Below are 15,423 nucleotides of genomic sequence, written 5' to 3' on the forward strand. Positions count from 1 at the left end.
GTGGCAACAGCATCATGCTATGTAGCTGCTTCTCTTCAGCTGGAACTGAGGCTCTAATAAAGATCAGGGGGAATCATGGATAGCTCCAAATAACAATCTGCTGTAGGTTAGGACAAAATTTGTGGTCTCTCTTGGATCACTGAAGAAAAAAATATTTCACCATCTATGATCATGGCCCATTGCAAAAAGTCAAGAAAGGGTTTACTTCAAACTAAAAAGATCAACATTTTGGAATGGCCAAGTCAGAGCACAGATCCACATAAATCCTGTCAAAAACCTTTGGAATGATTTGAAGAGGGCTGTGCACAGTAGAACCCCTGACAAGTTGAATGATTAGGAGCATTTTTGCAAAGGAGAGTAGAATAAAATTACAAACAAAATGGACATGGAAAAAGAGCTCACATGATTTATCTTATGGTTTATTTTATTTTATTTTTTTCATCAAAAAACTGCAATTTTCACAGGGATGTGTAGACATTCATTCATTTTCTACCGCTTATCCGAACTATTCTCGGGTGTCATTGGGCATCAAGGCAGGATACACCCTGGACGGAGTGCCAACCCATCGCAGGGCACACACATACACACACACTCTCATTCACTCGCGCTTTCACACACTACAGACAATTTTTCCAGAGATGCCAATCAACCTACCATGCATGTCTTTGGACCGGGGAGGAAACCGGAGTACCCGGAGGAAACCCCCAAGGCACGGGGAGAACATGCAAACTCCACAGACACAAGGCGGAGGCGGGAATCGAACCCCCAACCCTGGAGGTGTGAGGCGAACGTGCTAACCACTAAGCCACCGTGCCCCCCGATGTGTAGACATATCTTTTTAGATTTGGGTAATCTAACTATATCATATTCTTTTGAAATAGTAACAGTTATACCAAAACCACCAAATGCAAATAAAGACAGACAGACAGGAAGTTTTTTCACACACATTCATGTATGTTAGTGTAGTATGGCAATGCATGCAACCACACACACACACACACACACACACACACACACACACACACAACAGTGCTGGATTTATCTGTCAAAGTTTGGTCATGTCCTTTTAAACATAAATGCTTAAGTATTTGAAGGTGTTCCGTGGATCTTATTACCTTTAGCTGAAACTGAAGCTGGCATAACTTGCTTGTTTCCCCCTTTTACCTGACAAGATGCGCATGTTTAGACAAGCTAATAACAGATGACTGTTTGTAGCAAAAAAAAAAAAAAGGGTGTTTTATCCAGGCTATAGTGTACGTTCCCACAGTTTGTCTTGTGTTACTGAGATAGACTTTTCCACATGACACTGATTAACTTCATTACAGACAAAGAAATGAATATATAGTGCATTTTATCTGAATGTGCTATACAGGAAGTCCATGAATTCAAAATTTAAAAATTTATAGTATCGCTTGAAAGTTTGTAAACCCTTTAAAAATGTCTATATTTCTGCATAAATATGATTTTATATATATATATATATATATATATATATATATATATATATATATATATATATATATATATAAATATACCCAAAACATCATCAGATTTTCACACAAGTCAAAAGCAGACAAAGTGAACCCATTTACACAGATCAGATAAATATACTTAAGGAAAATGTTCCAATATTATCTATCTGTGAAAGGCAAAAGTATGTGAAACTCTAGGTTTAGTACTTAATTTCAAGGTCAAAATCTGAGTCGATCTGATTTCAGTCAATGAGATGACAGTCAGGTCTCCATGAATGTCTTATTTTATTTAAAGAACAGAGATGTATCAAAGTCTGATGTTCATGACGTGTATTTGTCAATGGGAATCATTGCAAAAACAATGAAGATTTCTGAGGACTTCAGAAAAAGAGTTATTGTTGCTCATCAGGCTGGAAAAGGTTACAAAATCCTCTCTTAAGATTCTGGACTCAGTCATATAGATTCTGTACAAATGGATTAAATTTAAAACCATTGGTACATCCCCAGAAGTGGTCAACTAACAAAGATCACTCCAAAAGCAAGACATGGAATAGACTTAAATAGACAAAAAGGAATACAGTGTAACTGTAGATGCAAGGTAGAGTTGCAAGCAGAAAGCCACCTTTCACTCTCTAAAAAGAACATTGCTACACAAAGTTTGATAAATATCATGTGGACAGGCCAGAAAACTTTTGGGAAAATAATTTGTGAAGGAATGAGACCAAAATAAAACTTTTTGTTTTAAAATGAGAAGCGTTATTATTGGAGAAAGGAAAAAACTAAATTCCAGCATAAGAACCTTATACCGTCTGTGAAACATGGTGTTGGTAGTATCATGCTTTGGGCCTGTATTGCTGTATCTGGGCCAGGACAGCTTGACATCATTGATGGAACAATGAATTCAGAATTATTCCAGTGATCTCTAAATGAAAATGGCAAGACTTTGCACAAGAGGATGTGCAAAAAAAGAATTTAACTGTGCTGTAACGTATTTGCTGAAAAAATAAATAAATAAGTAATATCTTGGTATCTTGTTATTAATTACAACTTTTTGACATTTGTGTTTTGCTTTAAGTGAACACAAGCATGCTCCTAACTACCAAATTACACAGAATCAAACACAGATGTATAATTTTGGATAAATACAGGCTTCATAGACAAACACATTTTACCAAAAATACTTTCCATTTTGATCCAAAGATCCAGCTGTCTGTCTGATTCACTCATTGTGGTCACATCCCTTGGATTCTCTGCTTTACAAGCACCTCCAAGGCACCATGAGGAACACCACTAATCCCCTTGTATCCGACAAGCTTGAACAAGATTTGCTCTCAGTTGAGGTAATTAAGTAATTTTGTGTCAGATTGGCATGGACTGCAGCTTGGGCAGGGGCCAAACACTACCCACCAGTTCCAGCTCCTTGTTAGAGTTCAGCCAGCTGATCAAGTTCAGCATTAGAGGTGACAATAGTGAGGCATCCAATTGATCACATTAGCTTCATGTGACTGCCCCACACACCAGATCAAAGAGAACACTGGGTCAGATATAAACCCCGGCTTTTATATTATTAGAATGACACAAACGTGGCTTTTTCCAAACTGTCACTGGTGAGTAGTTCATTAGATCATTTAAAAGTTGAACATACAGAACCAAAAGATTTACATACGTTTTATTCTAATCGGTATAAAAAAACAAGAAATAAAATTATAGTCAGTGTCAGACAGATCTGATGCAGATACAGGTGTTAAATGACACAAAAGTCTAAAGATGAACACGTCTAAATTTAGAGTGTTTATGTCCTAGATGGATTTGCCAAGATTCGTGGCTATTCTTGGAAATCACTGATGGCTAATGTCCTTTATGTGTTCACTTAATTTGCAGTGTGTGAAATTGTGTGTGCCTCTGTGTGTGTGTGTCCCTCATCAGTTACATAACCTTAGTGAGAGACGATCAGCAACTTGAGAGCGTGATCTACTCACTACCCTCTAGTGGCAACACTGAAAATACAGGGACAAATCCATACCAGCTTTTCAAGGCCTCTTTTTCACAGACTTCATAGCTGTGCTTGTCTCTGACTCTCTTTTTAATTCCATTTTATTTGCAGTATGTTTAATAATCAGACAGTCTCACAAATGTTTTACAGAAATGTCTATCCCTTTAGGATTTCACTAAGTTTTTGTAATGATTGCAGCCAAAAATGCTCGATATTGCGGAACTTCTTTCACAAAAAATTTAACCACCACCACCACCAGAAAAGACATGTACTGTATATAACTACTCATGTTCAGTGCATGTGAATTAAACAGTGTTTTGGCTGAAAGTGCGTTCTGTGAAAAAAAAAAATCAGGTGTAATTCTGAAAAATTGCAAACTTCTCCAAATATTGACATTTGCTTGATTTTGCTTTCTGCTCTGACAAAATCTTGAAATCCTAGACGGCCTGATATGGATGCATGCATGGCACTTTTTGCTTACTGGTCACTGCAGTTACATCAGGTTCAAAAAGAGTTGCTTAGTACTAAAGTCTGTAATATGTTAATGTTTAAATTGCTTATTAATCATTTCTGCATAATCACCAGATACCCAGACACATCCAATCCCACAAAATCTCTGCATATCTTTCTCCAAATTTATTGAGACCAACAGGTCTACAAGTTTATCATACATGTTAAATCTTATCAATCAGATCCACATTTCACACATGAATCAGCTGCAGAAGAAAAAAGTACCACTTTATCTGGAAGGTCTCCTATAGATGAACTATGATGCTGACGGTCTAATCAGTTCTTTCTCAGTTGACTAAATATACATTTCAGGCTATACTTAGAACTGTTCATTTCTTAAATAATCACTGGAAATTCATTAAGCATCTACAAATGACTATCCAAATAAAGTGTAAAATAATAAAGGTTACCAAATGTATAATCGGCATGTCTATCAACAACACACTTTTACAAATCTTACTGATGTGCAAAAGAATTTTATACAAATCTTTAAGCGTGACAGTCTTGGCATTGAAAGCACAAAAAGGCACAAAAAGAGTGCTTCATAGGGGCAGAAAGCAGTATCAAATGAGCTAATGCTGACTTACAAAGTCCAGTTAACTCAAGCGCATAAATGTAATGAACATACTCTCAGTACAAAAAAAATGCTATAAAATAAAATGTACATCAAACGCCTTTTTCTTGCATATACAGCAATATGCATACAGAATATATTACAAAGCTATGAAATGAGTATAAAAATGGCATTTCTTCTGGAAAAAAAAGTAACAAAAGTACCTTCTCACAATGTTTATCTATAACCTTGATTACATGAAGAATCCGGATGCTTTTTAACAAAACTAAAAATGAGACAAAGGAGAGAGAGATGTTATTCAGGGAAAAGCATTAAATTCATATCTATAACTGATTCATAACAAAAAGGTACTCTGTCTTTTTAACCTAGCACATTCATTTATTTAAATAGAAGCCTGCTTAAATTCATTTACACTGAGCAAACAGTGCCACCATGTGGCCTCATCAACTCAGTAACTATACTAATTTTATTTAGATGGTTTTCAGGTTATTGTAGATCACAGAAAACTTGTAACACTTATTTTGCAGTGCGTATGAAGACTATTTTGTGTGTCAGGAGTTGCTCTTACCTTCCACCGGTTGCCACAATCGTTGCACATCACAAACGTGGTCATGGGTTCATCGGCACTGCGAGTCTGAACCTGTGTAAAGTAAGAATGTGTTGAGTGCTCAGTCCCAGCAGTCCCAACACGTTAATACACAGCTTTCCATGCAGGAACACACTCCTGCATTAGTGTCAGGGGGTCTTATTGCCATCAGTGTATCAGGAAATTAGAGGCCTGTACAGGCCTGCCCAGGGCAGAGGAGTATGAACATACTTGTCAATGTGTTTAGCTCTCCAACAACATACAGAGTGAATTTAGGCAGGTGAGAGAAATACTGCTGCATATTTAGACGAGTGCTTTATTTAATGATAGGTAAACTGCAACTTTAGAAACCAGGCAGATTTGTGACTTACTTCTGGGTTCAGTCCCTCCATGATTGTTGTGGCCAATAGTGCTTTATTACGCTGCATTTTTGAGCTTTTTTTTTGTTGAAAACTACTCAAATTGACAATATTATAAGCATAAGATTCCCATGAAGACACATGCAGGCTGGACAATGAAAGTGAAAGAGAAAATTCGTAGTGCAAAGAGCTTCTTCTAGCGACGAAATTCTAAGAAAATTCCTTCAAAACTAAAGAGAAGGCCCTAGTAGAGATAAAACCCTTAAGTGAGCTCTGAAGGTCAAAAAGGCTTAGGTGTAGTGAGGAGTAATATCATTACTGCGTATATTATATATGAATAATATAAAATATTGATTTTTTTTATTGGACAACCAATCAATGTCTTCAAAAGAAATTGTCATTCCTAGTAATGGGGTTAAGCCCCGCCTCCTCTCGAAGATAAAAGTTGTATTTTGCTTGCCCATAGTCTTTTCTGATGCCCTGTAAAGTATGGTAGCAACTAAAGTAGGCATTTTACGGTAGCGGTTTATTTCAAATTAAAATGGTAAAAAAAAAAAAAAAATCAAGCCAAAACAAGACACATTATATGTAATTAGTTGTTTGTTTAAATTGTTTAGTGTAAGTGCATTATTGCGCAGAAAGCTCAGGCACTGTGCACACATGAAAAGTGAGAAAGCCTAGAGATGTGGATTACAACTGATTACAAATAAAATTTTTGAAAAGAATTTAAACAATTTCTTAAAAGATTGTGGTATTTTATAATACTATTATATTATTTTTATGATCCATTTTTTACTTTCCTTTAATTTACACTATTTGGGCAAAGGTGTGTGGACACCTGACCATCACACCCATATGTGGTTCTTCCCCAAACTGCTGCCACATAGTAGAAAGCACACACTTGTCTAGAATGTTTTTGTATGTTGAAGTATTAAGATTTCCCTTCACCGAAACTAAGTGGATCAAAGTCCAAAAACGTGAGAGCCATGAAGACACGGTTTGACAAGGCTGGAGTGGAAGAACCAGAGTCCTGATCCCAACCCCACTGAACACCTGTGGAATAAACTGGATGTACCAGGCTTCCTAACTGAAATCAGTGCCTGACCTCACTAATGCTCTTGTGATCGGAATGGGCAAATCCTCACATTCATACTACAAAATCTATTTAAAAGCCTTCCTAGTTACCTGTAGCGCAACATTTACACATGGTGAAAAGATTCTGCTTGGTATGATGTTTGTTCAAACCACTGAATGCACAAGTAGCTCCAGTCAGTTTTACCATCAGTCTAAATTAATGTGCTGCTTATAAACAATTGTAACACAACAGTGATACGGTTACAACTGTTGTATTGTACAATGAGTCATTCGTTGTAAGCATTTCCTAATTTATTTAAATAGCTACATAATTCAATTCTAATCATTTATTTAAACATGTATTATTTATTTAAATTCATTCCAATAATGTAATCACACTACTTTACCTCTGAATTCTAAATCAAACAACACATAAAATAACTGAAAAATATTAACTGTTATTTGCATCACTTCCATTAAATTTAGGACTACAAACATCAGTGACGACAAAGTGGTTCTTTGCCTCTATGTCATGCAATACAATTGTGTAATATACACAAAGCTGTGGATTACCCAGGAGAGAGAGAGAGAGAGAGAGAGAGAGAGAGAGAGAGAGAGAGAGAGATTGTCAACCAAAAAAAGATCTAATATTATAAAGAAATCATATATCGTCGCTGTCGGGCGGAAACCTTGTATGTCCAAATTTGGTCATTTTCATATTTTTTCACACATCGATGCTATTGGTCAGTCCCCACGTGGGTCTGTTATTTTTACAAGTTATTAACCAATCTAAAGTCTTGAAAATAGCTTGAGCGCAAATCTCATAACTCCATTGGACACTTCAACTGTCCACCTCTTCCTCACTCTGTGGGAGAGCTTCACGGCATATTTCTCCTCAAGAAGCGTCGCAACGAATCAACACATCTTCTGAGGTAAATGTCTTCAAAACACTGGGCTCAAAGAAAAAAAAATCTTGACCCCCACTAGTTCTGGTGCTCGTCTGAGGACAGGAATTTAGCGCAAGACAATCCACTGCAACACGGACTAAACCCTGTGCACTGCAGATAAGGTACGGCATTTTTTTAATTTCCTGAAAAATAACGGTTTTGGAGATACGAGGATTCCGCCTGACAGCGACGATATGTATTTAAGCACTTAATAAATGTAGTTTTTGCATAATTGGAAGTAGGTAAATAGTCTGAACAACAGCTGTTTAATAACAATATAATTCATGCATGCAGGTGTGGCTCTTTACCTGTGTGTAGGTGCAGCTCTTGCCCTTGCATTTTCCACAGACAAACATGTCAGTCTCAGTGCCGCCTACTTTAGAGAGCTGGTGCTCCCGGATGGACTCTTTAGTTAGTGCCTTCCTTATCTCTTTCAGCTCAGCACTTGCCATCTCCTGCAAAAAACACACACACCAGTAGAGAAAAATGCAGGAATTTTACACGGACACAACATGAATGAACGATACATGCTCAGAGATGGTTATGATGCAGGCAAAAATGCACCTCTGCAGTCATGGAGGCAATGCATTCGGAGCTGATGTTGCCACACAGCACGTTTCGGCGCAGGTCAGGATTCTTCTGGTCTTTTAGGTTGGAGATGCGGCTCCTCAACCGAGCCTTATACTTCATGTCAGTGGATTTAAACTCTTTGTAGATGCGTAAAAAAAGTCAGTTAAGAAAGCACAGAGATTATTTCAAGGTAGACCTACACTGTATACAGCTAGATGCCCTCCTTATCTTCCAAACATTATTTCAGAACTCAAGGAATTCCACAGTCTCAAGCAAGTCTATCCAGCTCGGAGATACAAAAGCTCCAAAATAAGATTTTGTGAGAACAGAAGGATATAATCTTCAATCTCTGCTGCCAAAGCTTCACAATCTGCTCCAATTGTTTTGTAATCATCTGTAAAAAAAAAAAAAAAAAAAGGCAAATAAATTGTAATACAGAAAAAATAATACATTTGGTTTCATACTATGGAAGCAAATAGTGTTTTTTTTATTTGTTTTCTTTTATTCATTGGTCAGAAACACAGCGATGGAAAAAACAAAAGGTTTTATTAGAATAAGCTAAACACTATATGTGAAGGCATCCTAAGACACAAGGAAATGTACAAGGCAGGGTTACTCTAGGTCCAAGGACTGAGAACCAAAATCATCCTCTATGTGTAATGATACTGATCTAATGAAAGCTGTAATAAAAATAATAAAACATTAAATATACAATCACTGACCTGACCACAACAGTGCTGATTTGACTTACCGTCCGTCTGCAGGGCTGCGACGAGGAGCTCTCTGCATTTATTGCGTACACTGTCAGTTGTTACTGGAGGAGGGGGGAACGAAGTCATCTTAGGGGTTGTTGGGGTTGTAGGGGTTGTAGAGGTGGTGGGAGTCTTTGGCGTCTCTGGTCTCTTACTTGGGAAAAAATACAACGTTAACTAATTAGCACACACTGATTCAAATATTCCACTCATGATTAGGGTTGGGAACCGAGAACCGGTTCTTATTCAGAACCGCTTCTGTTTTTTAACAGGAACCGTTTCGGTTCCAAACGCGGTTTCCGATGAGATGACGGGCAAAGCGCTGTGAGCGGTCACTTTAAATAGCCATGTCTTACCTCATGAATATTAATTGTTTTACAGTCATGCAACCAAATTAACGCATCTTACCACAGAAATCAGTCACTCGCGCTGCTGTGCTGAGGTACGCTTTGTGTTAAACATGTCTAAAAAAAGTCTAAAGTGTGGATTAATTTCCAAAGCTACGACAAGGAAGCAAATCTACCCCATTATAAAAAAACAAAAAAAAAAAACACATTTTCCAAAAATAAATGTTGTAGTACAACTATCAGGACATCAGTTATGTGTGTTCTGAGTTTGGTGACAGTACAGTGTATTACAGTAAAGCTATTGATTTTTTAATATTATGAAAAATCATAAAAAATAAACAAAAACACATTTATCCCAAATACGTGTTGTAGTACAACACTCAGGACATCAGTGATATGTGATCTGAGTTTGGTGACAGTACAGTGTATTACAGTAAAGTTATTGACTGTTTTTTGTGTTCGCTTTTTGGGTTTTGCACTTTGCTGACGGTCCCTTGGAATCTGTCTCTTAGGTGTTCACACATAGAGACTTATGTATTTTGTCCAACGCAGAGGAAAGCTGATATTGAGGAAACTTGGGTTGTAGCTGCCTCTCTACATTACTATAAAAAAGAGGCGTTATTTGTGTAATAAGAGTGTTTAGGTCAGGAGCTATTGACTCGGGAAATTCGAATCTGTGAATATGGAGCCAACTTTACTTAAGTCCCTCTGAGAGGGTTTTCTCTACAGCTGGAGATACAATAAGCCAGGAAAGGTCTCGTCTTCTCCCAGAGAAAGCAGACATGTTAATTTTTCTTCAGAAAAATTGCTAAGTTGTAATTCTGAATGTTAAATTTGATGTTGGATTTATTTAAATTGAAATGAATTGAAATGCTCTGTTTAAAATATTTAAAGAGTGATTAATAAACACAAATGGAATTATTTAAGTATTGTGCATTATTTTTCACATTTCTTTTATTATGGAATCGTTATCGGAACCGGGAATCGTAAGGCAGATCTGGAACTGGAATCGGAACCGGAAAATTCCTTTTGATACCCAACCCTAATCATGACAAACTTTAAACACATTTAAAATGATAATACATACTGTCTCTATGAAAACAAATGCAGCAGAATTATTGGCACCCCTACATCATATTTGAAATATATGAATTTAAGTTTCAAATCTACATTGTTTAGTTGACCATTAAAAAAATAAAACATGAAAACTATTCATGAAAATGTTTTATCTGAAATGATTTTTATGCTTCACACAAACAAACATGCATGCACCTGAAGTCACTTGATCCTGGTCTGTCTTTTGATGATGATGACTGAAGAGGGGGAGGTACCTTTTTCTTTTCTTCTGTCTTGCCCTCAGAACCATCTACAGAAGGCAGGGATGGACAATTTAACATCCACACATGTAATGTACATGAACAATCAGAACGTTTTTAATCTTTCAGTAAAACAAATGGACTTAGTTGCTAACAGGAACATGATCTTACAATAGAAACGGCAGGGAGAAAAATAACAGAACTGTACCAAGTAGTTTCTTCCAGGCCTTGATGAGGGACTTGGCCAGAGTCTGTACCTCCTCATCTGAACTCTGCTTCCTCACAGCATTCACGGACATCCCGATCCGTGTGGACTGAACACATTGGGTAAAGCATACAGAGTTAGAAATTCAAACATCAGTGTTGGAGTCCAACTGTCAAAATGAATTTTGAAGATTACATTAAAAAGAAACAGTAGACGATAAAATAAAACTTAAAAAAAAATAAGACTGATTAATCTGTGACAATCCAAAAATCACTAAGAAACGAGTAAAATCTAACCTTTAATTTAAGTTTCATTTTGCATTTACCCTAAGAAAAAAAACCTTATCAAAAAAAAAATTAACAAAACCATGGCACAATTATTGCCACCCCCACATTTAATACTTCTGTTTTCATGCATGGTGAGATTGAAGGAAAAAAAGCAAGGATTCTGAAAGTAAGCCTTACTACACAATCTCTAGGTCTTCGCTCTTCTCTTGAGGACTTTTAGCTCCTCAAACAAGTTTTCAATGCGGTTTAGATCAAAAGACTGGGATGTTCTTGTCAAAAGCACCACTCTGTGATCACTGAACTTTTTGAATGTTGTTTTGGATCTTTGACATACTGGATGATCCAACCACAACCTGTTTATTTTTCTTCTTCTAGGTTATTCCCTCTTTTTATTCCAGAGCCACCTTGAGCATCTGTCACCAAAAACCTCCTAAACTTGGAAAAAAATAATTATTTAATAGATTAAATAAAAGTTGGGAGACATTTGGATAAAATATACTAAACAATGTGATGTATTTAGTCGTTTCTGCAGACAGCTAATAACAAAACGTGTCTATTTTTGCCACTCAGTCCACTTAGCCATTACTAGTTTTTTTTTATAGAACATTAAAATTTTCAGTGCAAATAAGCAAGACCCAAACCTTTCTCCACAAAGAGATCCTACATAACATGTACATAAAAAAAAATGAATGCAATAGAAGGCCCTAGACATTCTTCTCCTCTCTAATGAGAACCAGCAGAACTCAACAAATCAGCAGTATCTACACTGTGATGTCACTGTATTCAATAACAGCTTAGATGCAGTACTTATACCCTTTTAAACATGGAAGGTTCTTTTTTACAGCAATGTTATAATTAAAATTATATAAAGGAAGATGTTGAATATTTATTGACTATGTTATTAATCATGCTGACTGTAGGTTACCAAGTGGAGTAAATATTCAGCATTACTCTAAAGACAAATACATATTACTACATACACAGAATTCTGGCAACATTATTGCACAAATGAAAAGATTCACTATGACACCTGACACACTTGTGGCACAGAAGTTGTTTTTGAGATTTCTCTCTTGTTCTCTCTCTCTCTCTCTCTCTCTCTCTCTCTCTCTCTCTCTCTATAACATTTTAAATAACCAATAAACCTGGTGATATAGCGCTACATCTAATCATGCCTGACTTTTTAAAATATCATAACATTTCACAAAGCATTTTTATAGCCTACCAGTAGAGAGCAGCACTGCAATGTGAAGGTAGTACCATGATATTTCCCACCATGTCTTTCAGTTAAGTCAAACCATGACCATCTTATAAGAGCCCCATGTAATTGCTAAATAAATAAATAAATACATACATACATACATACATACATACATTAATAAACAAACAAAGAAAGAAAGAAAGAAAGAAAGAAAGAAAGAAAGAAAGAAAGAAAGAAAGAAAGAAAGAAAGAAAAGGATACAACTTGAAATCTTCAGTATGATGATTTAAAAACAGAAGAAGAAACAATGATAGCTGCTGCATGTTTAATACCCATATGGGACGCTCAGCAAATCTGTCCCTTCTTGTCCTTACTATAGTTTTCATTTCCTAGTCCCGAGTTAGTACAACAGATTTGTAAAGAAGCCACTCTCAGATATCACCTTCTGTGACTCCAACTCTACCACTGCTAAACTTACAAGCCAATGTCAATTTCTCCATTATATCAATAGAAGGGATCATGCATTTCTATCCACACTGAAGCTTGTTCAGCCCCTTGTCGATTCGAGACTGGACTACTGCTTGCTCCTGTCAGTTTTTCAACTTTCCCAAAGATCTCCTTCTCTACACCACTGTTACGCTCCCTCCACTGGCTTTCTGTATTTAATACACAGGTGCTTGCATATAAAGCCAGAAATGGACCAACTCTGCTCTACCTTAAAGCACTTAACCATCTCCCAGGCTTAAATAAATGCATGCATCAAGGCTCTGCTCTGTTTTGTTCTGGAAACATGGTGGTGGAATGAACTTCCACTAGATGTCCGAACAGATAAGTAACTGCTATTTTCAAATAATGACAACCTACCTTGTAGCGGAATACTTAATTTACTTTCTAACCAATAAACCAGTATTAGGATATATATAATGCAGGGGTGGCAAGGCTTTGAGATTTTAAAGCACTTTTGGATGTCACTCCAGATAAGGGTGTCTGCCAAATGCCATAAAAAAGCGTAAATGTTATCTAGCTACAACCGTCAGAATGTTGCGGGTTGCAATCGGATTGGTTATTTACACTTCTACGTATTTATGCTTTCCCCCAAGTAATCCGGTCTTTAAAAATGTTCAAATGTTTTGTGTGAATTACATAATCCTGAGTAAACTTCACAGACTTGTGTGTTCAACAACAGGCTGTGGGCAGCCGAATAACATCTCGTCTTAAGCAGTAAAGTAAGCAGTCCTTGGTTATGTTTATAGCTAAAACATACTAAACTCTCAAGTGAAGGTCTGCCTTGTGAAACTAAACAAGGGTGTTAAAGGCACCCCACTGTGGAGAATTTTTATATTGCAAGAGTGAAAAAAAAATAGTTGTTACAAATAAACAGAAATAATGAATAGAAATAATAATACAGTTACCTGCAGGGTCTCAAGTGACATCTTCATGTTCTTCAATTCCCTTAAAAGGTCCATGGCGCCATCCTAAGGTTAAAATAACACAATAACAATGTGAAAACATTTTTTGGGAGATTTTTATGTACCTATTTTAATAGAGGCTGCTTAACTTCAGGCTCTATTAACTTTATGTTGTACAAACTACAAATCACAGGTCCCCAGAAGTCACCTTAATACCTTATCTACTTCCTGTGACTCAGAGTGTTTCTAATTGTATTAATTAAACTCTACTTAAACCCACACACACACACACACATACATACACATACATACATACATACATACATTACTGCAAGTCCACGTCACATTACTAAATTCCTACTTGCATTAAACTGGTGACAAAGTAGTTAGCCTGTGTTGTGTCTAAATGAGATGATTTAAGGTTTAATCTGTTTGAGTTAGACAGTAAAACGGTCGCAGGGAAGTAGAGAATAAACACAGTTCTGTTGTGGAAGCATAAGAACCAGTTTCCAGCTCATCTGCTCCTCAATACACATACTGTAGTATCACAAGCACCATGGATAAAATATTCATGTCGTGGGCCTAACAGGCATCCTAATAAAAGATTAACAAGTTGTTGTTGTTTTTTTTTTTTATCTAACATACTGACAAACTGACGTGCAACTCTTTGAAACTCTGTGGACCTTTAAGTCTTTAAAAAATAGAAAATAAAAACACCACCGTGGGCAATAAAAACACGCCTCACATGAAGCAAGCTCAGCTCCGAGATTCCACTAAGTAGCTTATAATTTAATAAGGCAATGGCGGCTGTTTTGAAGGCATCTGATCCAGTTATAATGTTGCTTTCAAGCTGCGGTGCAGAGGAAGCACCAAGAGCCAAGTCGTTGCCGGCTGGAATATTCACTGCTACTCAATATCCTCACGCTGTTACTACAGATCCAAACACTGCTTTTCCAGAAATGTCCTCCGTAGATGAAAGTGCATGTGACCTGAACGCGCCCCAGCGCTACCTGCTTCCTGATGCTGCTGCACATTTCGCCGCTTCACGACCAGACCGACTTACCGTGTTGTTTTTGTGCACCATTTTGTCCAGCTTTTTGGCGATGCGCTCGACTTCTTGATCCTTCGCCATGCTTAAAACGATCTTGCTCCTTAAGGTCGTACCTCCATTTATATTGGAATAACGCGGTAGTGTTATTTTTCTTCACGCTCTCTTGATGCCCAAATGAATGGAAACCGCTGCCTTTTTGCAGCTCTCGTCTTTTTGGGAACTGAGGAATTGTGGGACTTGCAGTTTTTTGCTTCCACACAGTAAAACTGCAGCTGCTTGTTTATCGACTTACCTGCTTTAGTAAAGATGTCAAACTATTTCTAGCAATTAGTTTCGAAGACTAAGTCTAATTATCCTCATTTTAGCTTTTCCAAAGTACCACTTAACACTGGCACTAACACTCACTGAACTGTATTATTATTATTATTATTATTATTATTATTATTATTATTATTATTGTTATTATTATTTTATTTATTATTATTGTTGTTGTTATTATTAGTATTATTATATTATTATTATTATTTATTATGATTATGATTATGATTATTATTATTATTATTATTATTATTATTATTATTATTATTATTATTATGTCCTTTTAATTTGGGGGAATAAACTCTTTTTTTAATGATTACTGTTTCCTAGATGTCACATTCATGATGAGGTTTAATGTTAACTAATATTAAATTATTTTCTATATATTCAAATTTTTTTAGTTATTTGTTTGTTTTTTGTATTGGCACTTTAAAAAAATACATTTACTGATG

At 36.4% G+C, this 15,423-nt stretch overlaps 1 protein-coding gene across 2 annotated transcripts; it reads right to left on the reverse strand.

Annotated features, from left to right (window-relative positions):
• Positions 1 to 4,086: 4,086 nt before the first annotated feature.
• tcea2 (transcription elongation factor A (SII), 2) lies at positions 4,087 to 14,926 on the reverse strand. 2 transcript variants are annotated; one of them, XM_060894910.1, is made up of 10 exons: positions 14,666 to 14,926; positions 13,606 to 13,668; positions 10,709 to 10,814; positions 10,457 to 10,550; positions 8,837 to 8,991; positions 8,423 to 8,479; positions 8,080 to 8,234; positions 7,824 to 7,970; positions 5,118 to 5,189; positions 4,087 to 4,814 (listed from the first exon to the last, which is right to left on the reverse strand). In XM_060894910.1, exons 1-10 carry the CDS (start codon positions 14,732 to 14,734, stop codon positions 4,806 to 4,808), a joined length of 927 nt encoding a protein of 308 aa, XP_060750893.1. In that variant the 5' UTR covers positions 14,735 to 14,926; the 3' UTR covers positions 4,087 to 4,805. The 2 variants fall into 2 exon arrangements, with proteins under 2 accessions (XP_060750893.1, XP_060750894.1); XM_060894911.1 differs by lacking the exon at positions 14,666 to 14,926 and adding an exon at positions 14,348 to 14,575.
• Positions 14,927 to 15,423: the final 497 nt, after the last annotated feature.

Source organism: Tachysurus vachellii, chromosome 19, assembly GCF_030014155.1.
Source record: "Tachysurus vachellii isolate PV-2020 chromosome 19, HZAU_Pvac_v1, whole genome shotgun sequence".
Taxonomy (NCBI): Eukaryota; Metazoa; Chordata; class Actinopteri; order Siluriformes; family Bagridae; genus Tachysurus; species Tachysurus vachellii.